The following is a 13105-nucleotide window of genomic DNA, read 5'->3' as shown; positions in this document are numbered from 1 at the left end:
GTATCATCAATATCTTTGCTGGTTCCGAAACAAACCAGAATTGTACCCACACTTTTGTCCACACAAGATAACTAGATTAAAATACAGAACTACCTACACATTCTAGCCACTGATCATAAAATTCAGAGTTGCAAGAGAAAGAAGTATGTTTACTGTACACTGTAGAACCCTTTCAATACATTCTTCTCAAGCCCAAAAACACTTTTTTTTCCCTCAAAGTCACCGTCACAAGAAAACACAAAAGCTACGCTTAACGAAGCATGGCCCCCATAGTAGAAACAGGGTTATAAAAAACAAGCTTGGAATAAATCAAACCATTATACTGAATTTGTCTAGGCTCAAATACAACATCTGGACCTATGATGATTATCCTCTAAGTAAACAGCTGCACAAAACATTGGATGCATTAGAAGATTGCTTTGTTTGGCTGCCTTAATGTCTCTATACTTTTCAGTAGCTGCCTCTCTAACTGAAACTTCAGGCAAACCATCAACAAATACATCAATGCAGTCAAAGAGGTAATGTAGAAATCTTCAATTATGCACAGCCTTGAAAAATTGTAATTTAATATAAGTAATCAGTAAAGAAGTAAAACCAACGTAGTTGACATAATGCTGGTGAAAAGTTTTAAGATTTTCAATAATGCTAGGTGCTTTACACTGCTCTACCAAACAGACAACCAACCAATTGAAAAGAAGCAAAATATGCTTGCTCCAGGGAACAGCAGAGATTAAGTTCGGCTAGATACAGCCAGACATGCTGGTTCCAAATGACAGTAAAAAATGAGCGACTTGGTCGTTTAAACGCACAGTGTCCAAAATGAGCATCTTGGACACTCCGGTGCACAAAGACAGGTTCGTACCAATGGCGTAGCTCAAGGGCGACAACATTTTATTTTACTTTCATTCCTTGATTGATTGTGGGGTTTAACGCACCGACGTTTCACAGACAATGGGGCACGCTGTAGTGGAGGGCTCCGGATTAATTTAGACAACCTGGGGATCTTTAACGTGCGCTGAAATCTCACACACACAGGCATTTTTGCTTTTCGCCTCCATCAGAAAAGCGGCCGTCGCGGCTGGGAATCGAACCCGCATCATCGTGCTCAGCAGCAGAACGCCTTAGCCACTGAGCCACCGCGGTGGGTTTACGGTCATTCCTGAATGCCAACTTGCTTGAATGCTAACAGCTGACCATACTTCCTCCTAAAGCTTCCTACGTCATCAACGTTTCCCCAGAAGCGGTACCTGAAGCTTAACACTATTTTATGGTCCCAATAAGGCCTAAGCATAACTGAATGGATTTCCACACAACTTGAGTCAACTCCCTGGAAAATATATACATCAACCTCTACCTGTTTTTAAAGAGCCCAACGTGACAATTTATTGATGCTCTTAAACAGTTTTTTATGGAAAGATTCACAAACAAGCCAAAGTTCTCTTTACTCTTTTGTTACTGCGGGAAATTGACCGATTCTTAGAGGTCTAAGAAAACATATTTTTTCAGAAAAACATTGATAGCCACTAATTGAAACAACATAAAATGCAGACGCTTTAACGCCCTTTCCAACAATACTAGTTTTTATAACGTTTTCACGTGTCACAGTTGCAAAAAAAAATATATCAAAATCAAAATTTTTTTGAAGTAGTCATAAAAAATGATTAAAAAAAGGAGTTGTGTACCCTTAAACCTCGTTATAACAAAGTTGAAGGGGAGCCGGAATTATTTCGTTATTTTGATTGATTGATTGTAGGGTTTAACGCGCCGACGCAACGCAGGCGATGAGGCGCGCCGTAGTGGAGGGCTCCGGATTAATTTTGACCACCTGGGGATCTTTATCGTGTGCCGAAATCTCGTACACACGGGCGTTTTTGCTTTTCGCCTCCATCAGAAAAGCGGCCACCGCGGCCGGGAATCGAACCCGCGACCTCGTGCTCAGCAGTTATTTCGTTATTTTGTTATATCAATTAGAACAGTTTGCAGCAATGTATGCTCAGTTCGATGCACACCTCTAAGCATGCAAAGAAAGAAATCGCCTTGCGGCCCGCTGTGCTGCTACGCGACCGCGCATGCAAAGGAAATTGAATAGAAGACAAATATTTTGCTTGCTCAATGCGCACACTGTCTAATTTATTTTTCGCTAGACATAGCTGGAAAAAGTCCGTGATGCTTCTTTGTTTTGGACATTGCAAGTGAAAGACTTCCTTTTCAGTGGTGGCCACCGCGTCAATGCCATTTTTGCCATTGCCGTTGGCACCAAAGAAACGACGAAGAAGGTGAACCGCATCGACTGCGTGAGACAACACCGGCACGTCGAACACGTGGGCATGGTAGACCACGGCGCCTTCATCGTCGCTTGCATCAGTTTGCAAGGTGATATCTGCTACAATAGCACGCCGGCATCGGCGTTGAGAGACCCATGCTCCCTGCTTTGCCCCGAAGACTGAGCGAGGAGGATGGCTCACTCGGCCGCGCGTGTTGACGCAGGAGATTTAAAACAGCGGCGCCGAATAAGTGTGGAACTCCGCGGAGCACTTTGCGCACCGCGGTGGGGTTTTTGTTGGGAGGGGAGGCTAATATAGTTCGTTATATCTATTGTCAGGTCAATTTTACTTCGTTACAACGAGGTTTCGTATGCATGATTCTCTATGGAGATATCAAAAGGAATTTCATTTTCTTTGTTATATCCATTATTTCATTATATCCCATTACATTATATGTAACGAGGTTTGAGTGTATAACAAACCACCAATAGTATAAAAAATTTGGAATACACATTTTGTAGGAAGACATTTCAAAAACATGACCTAGAGAAAATGTTGACTTCCATGGAATAATTTGTCAGATATAGCCCTGCTTGCAGGAATGAGGTTCGATGCGCTAGAATCGTGCCCTACAAGCTCCCACTGGGTAGCTGTTGCGTGATGAAAGTTTTCAGCACTACGAGACTGCCACCTAATATTTTTGAAAAGAAAAAATACCAAAACCTCCATCCGTATAGACAGTTCTACAAAGAATCAAAACTAGGCCCTCCAGAGATACCCTCGTGTGGAAACGAAACTGGCCGGCGAACAGCTGGCGGTGTGCAAGATCGGTTTGAAGCGTTCTCCTAGTTGGAATTGATATCTGGCGACTGGGTGTTATCTTTTGACTTGCACCGGCAGTTCTATTCGCAGATATCGGGTTAGGGCAGGATTACATCACGAGCGGCATGCTTTTTTCGAGGATCAGTAGCGGATGCTTAAAGTGCCATGGCAGACAGACTTGAAGTTGGGTTACTGCATAGTAGTGCCAAATATGAATTTCGCAATGCAGAAACAAAACCAAAACTGTTGTAAACTGTTTGCAAGTGGTCTTGTGATGAGTAGAACTATGTACAACACAACTTAGAACAACGTGCGCAAAGGCAATAAAACTGCCTAAAATCATAAAATAACTTTGCAAACAGGCACTGCTTGATATGTTCAGCCGATTTCAGGGATGATTACTGTCAGAGTGCAAGCCTGACCATTGAAAATCATGTTCTGGTTCACCATTCGTGTTCTGATAGTGAAAACCAAATGCTGATGCAGAGCAATTACGAGCGGCACGCCTTCTTCTCTGGTGGCGGTGACGCGCAGTGACCACGTCCCTTTTCCAGGCCCAGGTGATGCAAACGTGTGTCAAAAATCACATTTTTGTTGCAAAAATGAAAACAAAACTGATTTTGAAAGGGCATTTTCTCAGATAGCCCGAAATAACTTCACTTGTTTCAGAAATGCCTTGGATGCTATGAAAAGGGGCCCCCAAGGTATCGTTCAAATTGAACGATTTTGAATAGGCGCGGTAACGGAAGCGTTCAATGTAGGAGCAGTCAGCTTAGAACACGCATGGGCTACACTGATCTTAAACAAAGTTTAGAAATAGCTCCACATGCACAAGCTAAACTCATTCAAGATAGTTTAGGAATTAAGGGAGTCCTGGTACCCAACGCGCACCAAATAAAACAAAATGCTGGTTTTCAAAACAACTTCTCAATGCTGATAAACTAATAAAATAAATGGCTTGAAGGTTCAAAAGGTAAACTGACTTATGAAACCTGTAGGGTACAATTTGGCTAAGGTCAGAGTGTAGGCAAAAGTGTAGTCTGGCCTACACTTCCATACCAACAGAAGAAAGATTTCTCAGTGCATTACCCTGAGTATGCACACAGTTCAGCCTCGTAATAGTGCCATTGTCAGAGAAAGGTTATCATTCTGATGGGACAATCACAACTTCAAAAATGGGTTACTCATATTTACCATGCAGTGGTAGCAACAAACTATTTTGTTATGCATTGTAGGAATTCTGTTGTCAAAAGTTTTAATTTTTTAGGGGGCTGAACTGCATTTACAAAGGAAGCCATTATTCCTAAGCTGTTTATCTCAAATACGTAATAAGCAAAGAAGCACACAAAGCACCGTAGTTCCCAATTGAAGGCCAACTGCACTCAAATTTCACCTCAGCCGAATTTATTTTGGACGTACAGTACATACTACCAAACCAACTCGGGCACGAGCCACATGAAATGCCTCATTATTCAGCTGGAATTGTTTAAAAGAGCTACGTTGCAGACGATGCTGCACCTGCTGGCAGATCACGCGAACAGCCATGAAGTGTAGGTGACATTGCGGCCGGCCGGGTGCTTGGCCCTCCGGCCAGCCAGGAGAACTGGCCAAGCTCCACTGGGTGTGCTTCTCCAAGAGCTGCTGCGAACGCGAGCGCAGGTTTGCTTCGACCCGCTGGCCACTCGCCAAGTGAACATTGCTTCAGCCTGGCCGTAATGGTCCCTCTCTTCTCAATTTCGGTTTGAAAAACACCAACTATTTACCGTCATTGGCGCCAGGCATACAAACATTTCAGCAGTCATTCTTTGTATCCTGCAGTTTTTTTTATGCAGACTATACAGAAATAAGGTTTTTAAGAGGCAGAAATTTTGAGTGCAGTTGGCCAATTACTTTATGCAAAGTGAAATACATGTACAAGCAAAAAAGTCAATAGAATTGACATAACTCCTTACCAACTTGCATATAAACTGTCCACAAGTGTTCCGAGGTGAAAAAAATTTCCAACTCCACCTTATCTTTTACAAAATATGTGTGCAAACTGATTCACAGAAAGCTCCAACACTCCTCTGTTCTCCAAAAATCTATAAATTTTGCATCTACATTAAAAGCTTTAAAAAATTCAAAATTTGGGGAGTTTCAGGTATGTGCTAAGGCTACACCTGGGCTGAGGCAAGGCTAGTGTAGGGCTACAATTTAATCGAGACTACCCAGGGATCCTTCCCATACATAAAAATTTTGAAGCACGGCCATTTTCAATTTTTCACATCCACCAGAAAATGGCCATCATGGCCGTACATTAAAATTAAAACCTTACTTTTTCTTCTCAAGGAAGTCCACTTCAAGGGTAATCTTCGCAATGTACTGAGTGTTGGGATCAAACACAAATGGCCGCACATCCACATTTTGGCCGACCGAGAGCTCTGCCCATTTTCTCTGAAAAAAAAAAAAAACAAAGCAAAACATCACGATTGAAAAATGGCAACTGAACAGAGCATTAAGTGCGAAAATTTGACAATACTACGCACCACAACGCCACTATTAATGGGTTCAGTTTTACATCCTCAAGTTGCTAGAGGATATAATTTGCTGCATTAATGCAAGCTGTGCACGGATGGTTAACAAGAAGCAAAATTCAAGTGCAACATGCATCCCCAAGTTTGTGGGGAAAGCCACAGTGTGGCCCCTAGAGAGGTAACACAGCTCAAATGCTCGCTCACCATAGGCAGACTGAAGCCCATGCTCCCTGGCCTGACCTTATCCGAAGTCTTGATGGTGAACACAAACTTGTGATTTGTTGTTGTGACTTCCACATGCCTATAAAAGAGATACACACTCGTTTTCCTAAGATGCACAAAACCTTGTGCTGAATTATCAGTAAGTTTTTTTTTTAACTAACCAAGGTCGCAGGCTCACTGCGGTAAAAACTTTTGACACAGACTGCACATATGTGTATACTAGGCACGCCACATTAACTGGGCCATCTGGTGAATACAAAACAACTCATACTCAGACATAGCAAAAGGGTTGCCTTGTGTGCCTTTTGCTTTTCTTTTTTTGCCCCACATTTTTGCCGCGTGGCATACGAAAGGAGGTTTGAAGGGAAGATAGAAGAAAGAGGCAAAGTAAGAGAGGGGGGGGGTATGAAAATACCAGACAGAGAGCAAAGTGATAAGAGTTGTCGAGCCTATAGGTAGTTGCATGCACAAAATTTGTGATTGCTAAACACACCTTTCCACTTCCCCACATCAGGCAAACACTTCCTATAACTGATGTTTTTTTCGTCTTCCTTTCTCTGTCCTTGCACAGTATCTTGTCTGATGTTCCCATACCAACAAGCCTAACCATAAACTCTTATTCCATTTCATCATTGATAGTCATCCAACACTTTTTTCTGAAGCATGCACTTTAGGACAAAATACTCTAAAAAGCCACTAGCCATGATATGCAGCAGAGAATGGTACACCTCACCAAATACAAGATCTAAAACTGGCATTGTCCCACTGCGACAGCATGAGACAAGTAACAACAAAAAATGGAGTTCCTAGCAAGACAGGTGCAAAACTTCACGCCGAGCTTGGCCAACAGAAATAACACACAAAAACCCTTTTTGTGCATATTATTCCCATTTGTCCTGCTAACTGCACCGAAGGCCACTGCTTGTCTATAAGGCTGGCTACACCTTCCCATGCCCCATACACTAAATCCCCTTACATGGCTTAGGTAGTGCCACCTCTGTGCCCCCCTTTTCTACCTCCTCCTCTCACGGCGGTGCTCGGCCGATGTGTGTGCACCCCCTTACACAGCAAGAGTATGGCTTAGGTGACAGCTTACTCATTAGCGTTTCTGCCTGTCGCACTCAATAGCAAGTTCTTACCAGCTTAATTTCACCGCAGAATTGGGCCCTAAAACATTACTGCATTGTTTTAAAATGAATAACATCATGTTAATGAAATTACAAGCATGGGACCAGCGCAGTTTAAAGCAATGGAGGTGCATAGAATGCGCCATTCGTGGTTGCCAGTGGGTGACCTTGAAGCCCCAATTGTGCATAGGCCTGGTTACCTGAATATATAAGAGTGGTTGAAAAGGAAACAACTTGCAGTATGGCCCACAGATAACTCCTACTTTACCTACAAAGTCTTCTAATAACAAGCACCCATAACATGATTGCAGTTGCGAATGCACCCATTCATTTAGTCCTCACTGTTTAAGAGCCCCCAGCCAAAGGTGTTTACTATGTCATGAAGAATTTTGACTTTCACGTGTCCACTGAAATGTGTTAGGATAGATAAAAAGCTGTCAAAGAGGAGTTTCCGTAGTTACCTATGACAAAAATCACACGATGTGGTGCACCTCGCTAACTATTTCCTTGCTAAGGATGACTCTAATGACAGCTTATACTATGATGCACATAATGACTTTTATTACTAACCTTGCACCATACATTTTTGTGCTTTAATCCATTTTTGAAATCTAGGAAAACCAGATTGCACCAGGCCAGCAGCATCCACTATATCGCACCTGGCACACCACACCTAATAACACTAACATCATTAGAAGGCAGCTCCACTCATTTAAATGCTCCATATATGTGCATACCCTTGCTGCTTTCGTCCAAAATGAAACATTTAAACAGTGCTACTTCTGGTTTCCTACAAGGACAATACAGTGCTATGCAGGTCCAGAAGACTGTGTGTTGTATTCAAGACATGATTTATATTTGAACTAAAAACACGGCCATGACGCTTGCATAAGTACAAGCCTGAAGGTGTAGCATTGATTTTCTTTCATTATTCATTTTATTAGTGTTGCATAAACCTCACGCAAAACCGTGCTCGAATAAAAGCTCGCTTTACTCATGACACGTCCCATTCTTATGCTCTGCATGCAGCAAACAAAAAATGAACTTGCCACTGGTGCAACGAATATCTGGAACCTGGACTATAAATCAGTCGCACAAGAAATAAATGCTACAAATTAAGAAAGCGTTCTAAAGCTTAAAGAAAATTGGTTTTATTTCTACGCTTACTGGATAAACCATTCCATATTTGCAGACTATTAAAGAAGTTTGTCTTTTTGTATAATGGGCAAATCGAACCGATACTTGGGTGCAGCCCTTGTGCGCAGCCTAGAAGACACAATTAAGCTCAAGGGCTACCGAACACTATTGATTTGATTGTAGGGTTTAACGCGCCGACGCAACACAGGCAATGAGGCGCGCCGTAGTGTAGGGCTCCAGATTAATTTTGGCCACCAGGGGATCTTTAATGTGCGCCGAAATCTCGAACACACGGGCGTTTTTGCTTTTCGCCTCCATCAGAAAAGCAGCCGCCGCGGCCGGGAATCGCAACCGAACAATAGAAAGCAAGCCGAATTAGTGTAGTTCAAACAGCATGGTTGACTAGAAACAGAATTTAGTAAAACCTGCACATGAGAAGAGCACAAAGCAACATGCTTCATGGTAATTAGAACAGGACAAATGAGGCTGCGGTCTGGGCTGGAACATCCACAACATTGGTGCAGGCGCGTATGAAGCAGATAACGTGAAAGGTGCAAAACAGATAACATTGCTGTTATGTAGTAATGAGACATTTACAAAGGTCCACTACAGGCTACCTGCAGTTCTGGCAGGTTGTTTATTTAGGGAGGGCTAAAAATCATATCCAAGGCATTTAATCATGTATTAATACACACTTATACATTGTACTCTCATTGTCCTTACAGCATGTCCCATGTGCAGCAGAAAAAAAATCTAATGCACACTCAATACATCCAGTCTTTCCACGTTACATGCAAGAGCAAGGATGAGCTACTCTCTCAGTAAGCGAGAGGCTACAAGTGTACCACTATTGCTGGAAACAAAACCCATGGTCTAAATACCTGTTTTACACGCTAAAGCTAAGAGGATTCTACTGCCCGAAGAATTACGGAATAACAATTCGTCTGCCAACCAATTTCACAGTGACCATTGTGAATACATGAGAGCACATAGTCGATTCCCTGGAGATGCGCATGACCACTGCAATGCATACAAAATAGCATGGAAAGTGTAGCATTACCGAACTTTGTCTTCAGAAAAATCCACCGGGTTCACAGCTGCACAGTTTGAGAGTGAGATTTCCTCAGTAGGGCACCGGTCCACTTTCATTTGCTAGGAGAAAACAAAAGTTATTTTAATTATTTGCACATAGTACGAACAGTTACGTAAACTGCCAAGTTCTCAACAAGATTTTGTGCAGAGCCCGTTCCTTACCAGATTCTGATCTTCTACATTTGGTACCTAACAAATGAGCAAAAAAAAAAAGACACCAGAAGATAGCAAGAAAAACTCCAAGGGCAACACCCAATTTTTTATTCCAACTCCAGCTTAATAAAAGTAGCACCAAAAAATTTCATAAGCAAAATACACATGCAGAAACTACTTCCAGTTCACTGCACTCGCTTGAACTCAATGGCCTTCATAAGGGCCCAAGGGCAATAAATTTCCTCAATGTCTCATATGCAATTATTATTACGGAAACTTGTATCAATACAGCCAATCTTGGATATATCGAACTCCAAGGGGATCGTAAAAAAGTTCTTTTTTTTAAGCATTTTAAGAAGTGCTACTCCAAGGTGAGTCTGTAACCAGATATTGCGTACAGCATTAAGAACTTTGCAATAACACGATACTCAAAGGAACAAGAACAGTTTTAAAAACTACACCCTGCTCCTCTAGCAGCTGTACTTTTTAAAGGAAACAAAAAACATAACCAATGCATGCCACAGAGAGAAGTGTTAATAGTGGAACAATCCTGCAGATATTACGGTGCACTCCCTTTCCTTTTTAGGATACTTTTAGCAAGTCTAAACTCTTCAGGGCAAACACCAACAGAGGAAACATGCTGCAAAGATGGGCACTAACTTTACTTTATTTGGATCACAAGCCAAGATTTTTCTGCATGTTACGACCTTACACCCATAGATGGTTGCATCTATGTCATTGGTAACCACATTAAGTGAAACCCACGTACACACATTTGTAAATGCCCGTGTTACATCATCTCACTCAATCAAGTAACGGTGAAAACTGGAGTGGGCACTAAAAGCTACACATAAAGCAAACAGAACTGTGTGAATTGTTCACACTGCAAATTGTTTACCTCTGCACATTGCTCATACTGCATGATGTTTCTAAATTCCTCATCATGAACAGAAAACACCCCAGCCAAATGTTTACAACTGAATGATAAACGGTCTTCATTTCATTCTTCCTCATTGCCAGGATAAGACGCGATGGCAGCTATAGTATTGCTGGGGAGGTTTAGTTTACTGCGACCAGGGTGAAAATCCTGAACGTATATAACGGGCTGAGACTCATTTCAAACAAAACCATATTAGCATAATTACTGTAAAGTAAATTATTAAACTTAGCCCATCGGAAAACCTTAGCCATGCCGCTTTCACCCGCGAAGCGCAAGCATATGCAATGTCGCTTGCATTCGCATCTTCCTTATATGCGCGCTAGCCTCGAAAAAAAAAAAAAAAAAAACAGCTGAGATGACGCGTGCTATCTCGGCACGGCAAAGTATGAGCAAAGCACGAGTACACAAAAATGTACTTCTGTACGGTGCTATGCTTCCATCAACAAATATTGATCTGCCGTATAATCCACAGCTTCTGCAATAAAAACTCGTAAGCAATCCGCCACTTAAATTCTAACGAACTCAGCCCAGATAAATTTCGCCTCTGCTCGCTCCAAATATTTAATTACTCATCAGGTACGGTACAAGCAATATTACGCATCGCTGAAATAAACAGTAGGCTGCGGCCCGAGGGACGCGCCTCCGTTTCAATCGATGAGCTTATGACCTCTCGGCTTGTAGACTTGAGCGTTGCGGTTTAAGCGCACTGCGCACTCTGAAACACTGTACCACAGGGGAATACCTCAGGGCAAGCGATCCTCGGGCGAACAAAATTAAACGCGCACCGGGTGTAATTAGCCCAGCAGAACAGGTTTCTGATGGGACCTGCGATGCATCACCGTCAAATGATCAGCGCAGAACGCTTTGCAAACTGTATTCGCAGCAATCTTACTTTTGTTGCCGACATCATCGGAGTGGCGCGATGCGATGAAGCCTCAACTGCACACAAGAAAGGCTAATTTAGAGTCGGTCGCTGCAGACGGCAGGTAGCAGTCCGCAGTGGTTGGTGGCCGAGCACGGCCGCCAGAGCGATGCACAGCGGCTGTGGCTCACTCAGTGGCGATGCCTCGGGTCGCTTTCAGGGCAGCCTGCCGCGAAGAAAAACGAAATATACGCACGTGTAACAACTATTGGCCTAAATTGATAAGTATACGCAACGCTGAATGTCAACGTAATGCGTCAGCTGGTCACCATTCATTGAAATTACAACCGATCATTAGCGGAAATAGTCTTGGATTTTATAAGCCATTTTCCCAAACCGGGGGCAAGATGTTAAAACTTTAAAACAGGCGCAAATATGCTGCGCAGTGTTTAAGGTTACGATTTGAGAAAAAACTCTCACCAGCCAGCCACCGGACACGCCACAACACCGCAACCACAACACCCACTGCGAGGCAGACACCACAGACGGCGCCTCCTACCGCCCCAGTGTTACCGACTATTTTTCTGTGACTCTACTTTACTCATGGAGGGAAAAAGAATACTCACCAAGGAAAATTGTACTCACTTCCACGCCTTATTTACCCAGGAGGGGGGATAAGCCAGGGCTAAATCACTCATTGAAATTCGTTAGGACTTCAAAATACTAATTTATTTCCGGAAAGAAAGAGGCTGTAAAATGAGAGTTCGCTATGACTAAAACCCCAATTTCGTCTCACTACATGGTCAGCACGTCCATTTTAACTTCTGAATTTGAACTACATCACCCACTTAAGTTTGCTCCCTGATCCAGGAGGCTCTTTTCCTATCCCTCAGCGTTACCTCTATCATCCTTCGTTCCAAGTTTTCTTTCCAGTTGTTTAGTAAGGTGCACAGGAGCCTCCTCCGGTGTTTCCCGGGGTGGGGTGGGGGGGAGTGGGGGTTGCAGATCCCCCCAGCGATGCTGATCCCTGCCCTACTGGCCCTACCCCCATTCTCCAAAGTACCCATAACGGTGTCATTACCAGTTACGGTTTCTTTACTGTCGTCTCTACCGTTCCGCTTTATATTTTATTGCGGCTAAAAGCTTACTGCATCATTGAATGGGGGCAACACATGCACATACTTGCATACTTTCCATTTATTCCTTCGAATCCTTACCATAGGAGGACAAACGCACTAGAAGCACCAGCGGGGGTTGAGTCATCTGTATTTTTATTTCATTGTTTCACTTTTGACTGAGAACGCCGTGAATGTATATACAATACACATTTAAATATACGCACAGGAATAAATTATATTTTTTTAAGAGAAGGACGTCCTCTAACAATCATTTTTTTAATGTTAGCTCCTATGCTCAGTAAATGAATATGCTGCTGTATGTTCCCCTCGCTTTAAATTGTCTTCTGTGCTTTGTTGAGCTTGAAAAAAAATCTGCAGTCTTCAGTGACCCCTCCGGCAGAGTTTTTTATCAGTGGCTTAATTGCCAAAACACAAAACACGTGAGTGTTTTGTGTCTCAGTATTGCTGTACTCTTTCCAGTAGGCAATTCAGACGACTCGTGGAAAAAGAAGCTCTTCTAATAATTTACATTTCTTAGGGATGAAGAAATCATAACTTGGATGCAGAGGTAATACATGTGTGTAATGCATTCAGCCCTCAAAAAGAGGCCTAGCCGCATTAACTCAAAATCGGAATCAGATTATGGGGTTTGTTCTATGCGGAACCACTGACAGCACGCAGTGGTAGTACTGTTATTTTCAGTGACAGATGTAGCTTCCTTTTCATTATTTGTGAGTTCTTCCCCAGTGCACCCCAGCCCATACTTATTCTGCGCCGGATTTTCTTTCTAGTGGTTTGGGTCAGCACTGACGACTTGTCCGAGATAGACTCTTCTACTTGTTCTAGCGTTGTGTT

At 42.7% G+C, this 13105-nt stretch overlaps 1 protein-coding gene across 1 annotated transcript in view; it reads right to left on the bottom strand.

The window, feature by feature from the left end:
* Positions 1-11718, bottom strand: part of LOC144155736 (vesicle-fusing ATPase 1-like) — a 40046-nt gene extending 28328 nt beyond the window's left edge. The window contains exons 1-5 of the mRNA XM_077687347.1: positions 11613-11718; positions 11163-11358; positions 9146-9237; positions 5804-5900; positions 5401-5519 (exon numbers count right to left, since the gene is read on the bottom strand). Coding sequence (XP_077543473.1) covers positions 5401-5519; positions 5804-5900; positions 9146-9237; positions 11163-11180 — 326 coding nt within the window. The 5' untranslated portion in view covers positions 11181-11358; positions 11613-11718. The remainder of the gene's footprint in view (positions 1-5400; positions 5520-5803; positions 5901-9145; positions 9238-11162; positions 11359-11612) is intronic.
* Positions 11719-13105: the final 1387 nt, after the last annotated feature.

The sequence above is a fragment of the Haemaphysalis longicornis genome, unplaced genomic scaffold (assembly GCF_048455015.1).
Source record: "Haemaphysalis longicornis isolate Haplotype H1 unplaced genomic scaffold, Haemaphysalis longicornis Haplotype H1 scaffold_1, whole genome shotgun sequence".
In the NCBI taxonomy this organism is placed as follows: domain Eukaryota; kingdom Metazoa; phylum Arthropoda; class Arachnida; order Ixodida; family Ixodidae; genus Haemaphysalis; species Haemaphysalis longicornis.
Note: the sequence above shows the minus strand (reverse complement) of the source record. Positions and strands in the feature narration are given on the sequence as shown.